Source organism: Arachis duranensis, chromosome 8 (assembly GCF_000817695.3).
Source record: "Arachis duranensis cultivar V14167 chromosome 8, aradu.V14167.gnm2.J7QH, whole genome shotgun sequence".
NCBI lineage: Eukaryota > Viridiplantae > Streptophyta > Magnoliopsida > Fabales > Fabaceae > Arachis > Arachis duranensis.
The window spans coordinates 27477538-27485700 of NC_029779.3; the positions used below are offsets into that span (position 1 = coordinate 27477538).

At 34.8% G+C, this 8163-nt stretch overlaps 1 protein-coding gene across 1 annotated transcript; it reads right to left on the reverse strand.

Moving 5' to 3' along the window:
- Positions 1–644: 644 nt before the first annotated feature.
- Positions 645–4810, reverse strand: LOC107461717 (cell division cycle protein 48 homolog). Its single transcript, XM_016080261.3, has 9 exons — positions 4642–4810; positions 4324–4489; positions 3679–3907; positions 2595–3361; positions 2223–2444; positions 2038–2109; positions 1666–1947; positions 1158–1517; positions 645–1078 (listed from the first exon to the last, which is right to left on the reverse strand). The coding sequence occupies exons 1-9, from the start codon at positions 4668–4670 to the stop codon at positions 785–787; spliced, it is 2421 nt and encodes an 806-aa protein (XP_015935747.1). The 5' UTR covers positions 4671–4810; the 3' UTR covers positions 645–784.
- Positions 4811–8163: the final 3353 nt, after the last annotated feature.

The window sequence follows — 8163 nt, forward strand, 5'->3', positions numbered from 1 at the left end:
ATTATGAACAAAAACACATCAAAAATCAATTTTGGATCAGACAACAACATCATTCATCAACATGAAAAGATTCACACAATAACAATAATAATGACGATATGTATAAAATGATGATAACAATAACGATGATAATCATCATGATGATGATAATGATGGAAGAGGAGAAGAAATTCAAATGAGAAAAGAAGGAGGATGAGATGGTGGTGTTGTTGGTGATGAAGAAGAAGAAGAAGAACGCATGCATGAATTTGAAAGAAGAAGAAGTGCCGTGAAGGGAGAAGAAAGGGAGGAAAAAAAACACTAACTCTAAATTACTTGAATGAACTTGAATGTTAAAAAGTGGAGAATAATTCATTTTCTTATCTATTAAATTGCATTATTTGGTTGATGCAAACTTTTCCAGAAACTTCAATTTTCAGTATATGGTTCTCTCCTTCAGCTGGAATATAACACTAGTCAATGCCAATTATTAGACACACTTTAATAGTTTCTTATGTCATAATCTACATATTGAATTCAATTCACTTCAAGGTATACTTTCAACGGTTTTAAACACACAACATGGTTGTTGAGAATCCGGTGTGAGACCATGCAAGAATGCATGACATTCACAATTATTATCTAAAAACTAAAAATTCCATCCATAACATAAACATCGTAACATATCATCTCTGAATTTATGTTTATGTGTATTTTTAAGTATATTAAAAGTAAAATAAACAGGAGGTTCCGATGTTACTAAAGGGAAAGTCTAGAGACACTAATACAGAGCTTATAAAACCGACTAACTATATAGATCATCTTCATCAGCTGCGCCACCAGCAGTTGCAAAGGGATCAGATCCAGTAGTCCTCTCAGCAGTTTCTGGAAACCTAAACTCACTTCCGAATCCCCTCGACTGCTGTAAGGTCTGAGCAAATGCCTGGTATTTGCGAATATCTGCATCGCTGACACTCCTGCGGGCAAACTTCATTGACTCTTCAAAATGAGCAGCCTTGATCTCTGCAACTTCGTCATCTACGACATCTTCGTCCATGGCCTCAGGGTTCTCACTTTTCCTCCTCTCTCGTTCTATGTCCTGAAGTAAATCATACAATTCATCAGAGTCTTGTAATTGACCAACGACAACTTAATCTAATGTTGTATCAAAAGTATACCTTTTCGATGTTTTCTCTAATAGCATATTTGCATGCTCGCTGGCATATCTCAGTAATATCAGCACCACTGAATCCTTGAGTATATCTGGCCAGTGCTCTCAAATCAACATCTTTGGACACAGGTGACTTCCTCAAGCAGGCCTTGAAGATCTGGTGACGGGAATCCTCATCAGGAAGAGGAATATAGATCAATTGATCCAGACGGCCTGGCCGAAGAAGTGCTGGGTCAATGATGTCCGGTCTGTTAGTTGCCCCAATTATGAACACGGTCTTTTTGGCTGACATGCCATCCATTTCAGTCAGAAGTTGATTCAAAACTCTGTCAGCAGCACCACCAGCATCCCCAACACTGCTTCCTCTCTATACATGAATGACACAGTGATGTTTATACAAACAATTGTAAAATATTAACCTTGTCCCACAAGATTACAATGTAACTCAGTTTGATTTAGTAGCATATTAATAGAGTATAAGAGACTAAGAGTGTGATGTAATAAGAAAAACCAACCTGAGTGGCAATGGAGTCGAGCTCATCGAAGAAGAGGACACACGGAGCCGACTGTCTAGCCTTGTCAAAAATTTCTCTAACATTGGCTTCACTTTCACCAAACCACATTGTAAGTAATTCTGGGCCTTTCACACTGATGAAGTTAGCTTGACATTCATTAGCAATTGCTTTGGCTAACAAAGTTTTTCCACATCCTGGAGGACCATAGAAGAGGACTCCTTTAGATGGTGACATGCCAAACTTCTCAAACTTTTCTGGGTGCTCCACAGGATACTGAACAGTCTGAGTCCACAGAAAAACAAAAAAGCAGTTAGAAATTAAATAAATATGTAAAATAAGCAACAGTGTGAAGTGCATAGTAGCAAGATTTACCTCTTGCAGCTCACGCTTGACATTCTCAAGGCCTCCAATGTCCTCCCAACTAACATTAGGCACTTCAACAACCTGTCAAGTGTCAACAAAGGCAATTCGTTACAAAATAAACCATAATGTAGGAAAACCATATCACCTGATCAACTAATGATTTGAGACTATAGAGATACAAAGCAAACACTTACAGTTTCACGCAAAGCAGATGGGTTGCTCGTTCCAAGAGCGGTCTGGAAATGCTCATTTGTAACTGCCATAGAATTCAGTATTTCAGCATCAATAGTTTCATCTTCCAAGTCAATGACATCCATCTTCTCTCTAATGCATTGCAAAGCAGCTTCAGTGCAAAGGGCAGCAAGGTCTGCACCAACATAACCGTGCGTGTCTTTGGAAATCCTCTCTAAATCAACCTACAGGACGGCGGCGCTAGAGTTAAGCAACAGAAAATTTAAGAACATTAAAGAATTAATAAACAACCTACAACCAGAGCCACAGCATGGCATACACAACCTGGTAGAGTGTATAGACACCAACAAAGTTTAAGAGACAGTGAAACTTACATCATCAGAGAGCTTCATGTTTTTAGTGTGTATACGAAGAACTTCAAGTCGGCCAACTTCATCAGGAACACCAATATCAATTTCCCTATCAAATCTACCAAACCTTCTCAATGCTGGGTCAATGCTGTTTGGGCGATTGGTAGCTCCAATAACAATAACATGAGCACGAGATTTCAATCCATCCATTAGAGTCAAAAGCTGTGAAACAATCCTCCTTTCAACTTCACCATGTGTCTTCTCCCTCTTGGGTGCAATAGAATCAATTTCATCAATGAAGATGATGGATGGTGCATTCTTTTCAGCCTCTTCAAATGCTTTCCTCAGATTGCTTTCACTCTCTCCTGCCAGTTTGGACATAATCTCCGGTCCATTTATACAAAAGAAGAAAGCTCCCGTTTCATTAGCAACAGCTCTTGCTATCAGTGTCTTCCCAGAACCAGGGGGTCCATAAAGTAGAATACCTTTGGGTGGTTTCACACCAATCGACTTAAAGAGTTGTGGATGCCTCAAGGGAAGCTCTACCAACTCGCGAATTTGTGCCATTTGTTTCCTGACTCCACCCACATCATCATATCCAACTTCATCCAGCCTCTCTTCATCCTCTCTTTTCAAAGGCTCCCCCTCACAGAAGATTTCAGTATCTGGAGCAACCACACAGTACTCCCCAGGATCAGTTTCGATGACCTTAAACTCCACACTTCTCATCCCTCCACGGACAAGAAATAGATCTCCTTTTCTGACAGGACGATAAGCTTCCAAGAAGTAAGCTGCAAATTTTACATTAAAAAGTTAAAATATTTTACAAGCACCAAAATACTCATATTCCACATGTAATATCAATGTTGTCCAAGAAATTGAAGATTATAGATTCTATATATACCACTAAGAGTCAGTTTGGCAGGCATTCAAATCAATTCAATTCAATTCAATCAAATATCAAGAAAGGTGACAATCAATCATACAAAGCTTGACTAGCCAAGACTACTGTCTCTCCAAAAAAAATAGTAATAGCTTGCTATAATTATAACACAAGCAAGCTAACCCTAAACCCGCAACTTAATAGAAGCTCAAGGTAGAAACTCACGTTTCAAGAAAGCATCAAACAGATTGCCAGTGACACCTTCAATGGTATCATCAATAGGCAGAATGTGCACACGTTTCCCGTACTTCACATCAGGGCACTGGTGCACGGACACAACATCTCCAAGACGAACCCGCAAATTCGACCTCACAACTTTGTTCATCCTGATCTTGGGCTCTTCACAGGTGTCATCAGCAAGAGCTATGCAAACAGTATCCCTCCTTTTCTTGCCCTGCAAATATATACAAATAAAAAACCCCATCTGACTTAGAAGTTGCAACACAAAGAACCAATATAAAAGATAAATTAATTAAAACTTTAAACATTCTGATAGTTATACCCCAAACACGAAATGCTTTCATTCTATACAAATTTTCGTAAATAACATGTTAAATTTAATCCAACCCTATTTGCAACCATGTCAATCAATCATGATCTTCTTCTTAGTATACATGGCCTAGTATTCTACAGTATAAAATTCAAAATCTCACAACACCATCCGCTAAGAAAGAACAAAACAAAAACATCACCCAATAAGAGACTCTGAAAAAGAGTACTTTTTGTGGGGGAATGGAATAAATCAATTAAGAGCTAAGACACAGCAAGAGGAGGATAAGTAAGAAGATAGAGGAGGGAGAGAAAAGTGACCTTGATGAGGATAGTGTCGCCACGGAAGAGTTGGAGCTTCTCCATGGTATCAGGGTGCATGGACACGACGGAGTTGTCGTCGTTGACGGCTTCATCCACCACAAGACGGTTCGGCGACTTCTTCCGCTCAAGAATCGCCGTTGAGTAGTCCTTCTTCCCCGATTTCCTGAAAATTCAAATTCACAAGAAACAAAAACTTCAATAATCCAAATGAATAAAAAAGTTACTTAACACATGAACAAGAAGAACTAACTACTTAGTGGGGAGTGAAAGAGACGATTTTTGAAAGGGAAGAGAAGAACGGAAGAGTTGACTTACGGGTCCGATGATTCGCCCTGATTAGACATTGGAAGTGAAATGGAAGATTCGGAGAGAGACTTAGTTGATGATTGTGTGTGCCGATGAAAACAAGAACTCACAAGAAGAGAGCTAGCTTACTCAAAATCTGATATTTTTGTTCAAGAGCGAGTCCTCCTTTCTATAAGAAAAGAAAACAAAAAGATAAAATAACAATTTTATTCTCTAATCTTTTTTTTTTTCTGAATTAGAAGATATTTAGATTTTTTTATAATTTAAACTAATCAATTTGAATATTCAAAGAATAAGGTAACAGATAGCTATTAGGACAATTTAAAGAAAAGGAAATCTGATNTATATTATTAGATAAGTAGGTAAATGTTTTTTAATTTTTATACTGTCACATAAAAATTAAATTCATATATATTAGTATATTACTAATTTTCAAAGTTGAGAATATTTATCCTTTTTGGACACGGTGTGGGCCAAACGGCCCGACCCAAGTTGAGAGTATTTTAAAATATTTTATTTCTTGGGGAGTAGCGTAGGTCTGCAACTAGGAATTGTTGGGACCAACGTTATGACGGGCTTATTCAAAATATGAAGGCCCAAATCTCGAATATGGAGGTTTCCTAACCAGCCTAATTTAAAGCCTCAATTGCACAAGACCAAAAAATAAATAAAGCCTAAATTGCATTGCCAAAAGCCAAAATTTCCCAGAAGACCAAAAGATAAAAACGTGAAAGAAAAGGCTAATTGTCTAATACCAATACTAATGTACGTCAGTGATGATTGCTATCTCCAACCACGCTATGACTTTGTCTCAATTAGAAAGTAATCAACAATGCAATATGACATACCATTATTTAATATCAATGGCCCGTGAACTTACGTCTATTAAAGAAAACAAAATTCAAAAGGGAAAGTATTTTAGAAACAAAATTCGTTAGATATTTATCCTCTCTTCTCTTATGTTAGAAACTTATTTTAATCACCTAATTTATTTGTAACAATATATATATTAATTATAAGAGTTATATTATACATATAAATTTTTTTGATTTACAAGTTGGGTTAAATTTAACAAAAACTATATTCACCCACTGGATTGTAATAATGCGCGTCACTCAACCGTTTTCAAAACGCGCTCTCACTTACCATTATGAAATACACTTCTTCTTTTTCACGTTCCTCCTTCTCTTCCTCCTTCTTCTTCTCCTTCTTCTTTGTGTTCCTCCTCCTTTTTCTTCGCGTGTTTCATCTTCGTTTTTTATTATTGTTGTTGTTGCTGCATTTTTTTTCCTCCTCTTTTTATTAATTTTACAACATTATATATTTTTTCTTTTTTTTTTTTTGATTTTTTCTTCCAAGAAGAATTATAAGAAAACGAAATAAAAAGATGAGGAAGAAGAAGATGAAGTAGAGGAAGAGGAAGAGTTTTGAATTATGCAAAACTTATTAGAATAAAAAATACCAAAAATTCTTAAAATACACCCAAATATCTTCATGTTACACCCAAATTTGTTGCGAATACAGAAAAATATTTTCTCTAATGCTGCATTTTTCTTCTTTTTTTTCTTATTTCCTTATTTCTTTTAGTTAAATAAATGTAAGTTCATCATCTTCCACGTAATTTTGCAGCATTATGTGTTTCTTCTTCTTTTTTGTTTGATTTTTTTGTTTTTATTCTTGTTAAGAGAGTAAAACAAGAAGAAACTTAAGAAGGTAAAATAAAAAAGGAAAAGATGAATAAGAAAAAAAAGAAGATGGTAATGATGATTAAAAAAAGAAGAAACAATAGAAGATGAGAATGAGGAAGAGGAAGAATTTTAAATTATGCAGAACTTATCAGAATAAAAATACACCAAAAAATTCTTAAAATATACCCAAATATCTTCGTGTTACACCCAAATATCTTCGTGCTACATCCAAATTTGCTGCAAAAAAATGTTTCTTCTAATGCTATATTTTTTCTTCTAAATTGAACAACACCTTAACCACTTGATTGGATTCAAAACAATAATCAATTTTGTTCTAGTTCAATTGACAATCTGAACCTGAATTATTTATTATATTCAACAACGAGATAACTGATGATGAAGGAAAAAGAGAAAAAGAAAAGAGGAGAAGAAATTTCAATGAAAAAAGAAGGAGGAAGAGAAAGAAGAGGAAGAGGTGGTGTTGATGACGACGATAACGAGAGAGAAAAATTACGAAGAAGAAGAAGAGGCACAGAGAAAGAAGAAGAAGAAAAAGAAGAGGCACGAAGAAAAACGTAAAAGCGCGTGAATATAAATGACTTGTATGATTTGTCTGGGAAAATGCTTGTTTGTGGAGAATAAATCAAATTTATAATCACAAATTATAATGTTTCAAATTAAATGATTTATATAGAGATGATCTCATTTATTGTTATAAATGCTAAATTGAATAAGTCATAATTACTTTTGATTTGGAATTAAATGAGAATAAAACCAAATATTATCTTTTGTTCTTTAAATAATTATCTTTTAGATTTTAGATATATTATCTTTTAGACTTTAGATATTATTTTATTTGGACTTTAGGGTTTGGGTAAAGTATATTTTTTATCCCTAAAATTTACTACAAGTTTCAATTTTACCTCTAAATTTCAATTTGTTTCAATTTTATTCCAAAAGTTTCGATTTGCATCAATTCTAACCCAAAACGTTAACAACGTTGAAATCACTAACAAACGTTAGTGACGTGGTAATAAAGAAATTCTATGTGACAATTATGTGTGTGAGTCATTTCTAAAACGTTTTTTAAAATATTTTTTAATTTTTGTTTAAAAATTTATATAACAAAAATGAAATGGCAAAAAATCCCAACCTCAAATCCTAAAATTTACTTTTTCAATTTCATCTTCATCTTCATCTTCTTCATTCTCTGTAAAAATAAAAAACCTAACGAATGGCTTCCCAAAACTTTGTATCATCACAAAAAAGCAGTCGGCGACAACTAACGCTTACATGCAAGTGTGGTAACCCCCTGTACTGAGATGGTTGAAGATACCAGAAAATTCCGGCCGGAGATTTTGAGGCTGTGTGTACTTTGATGTAAATTTGAGTGCTTTTTATTTTGATGTCTTCATGAGTTTATTCAAAAAAAATTTGTTTATATTGCAGATTGGAAAGGAGTGTACATTTTTTTCCTGGACAGATGGAGTTGCAGAGAGAAAAGAGACTGAGGTTGCAAGGTTAAAGATGAAGATTTTCACCTTGAAGGCTAAATTAGTTTATGCTAAATGCAAACTGTTGGTGGCTGTTATTTTTGGTGTTTTGGGTTAGTTTATGGTAATTTTAATGTTTTATTTGTGGGTGAAGAAGGGAACCCATTTGAGATTAGGGTATTAATGTGCTTGGGATTGCTGAAATTAGCAGAAGTAAGGATAGGGTGGCCGTTTATAATCAGTTACAAAAGTGTACTCAACTCAAAACTTGTTAATGTAGTTGTCCTTGAAGTTTAATTTATGTTTCAAAAATATTCCTGAAAAGATTAAAATAGTTTGGATTTAAAATT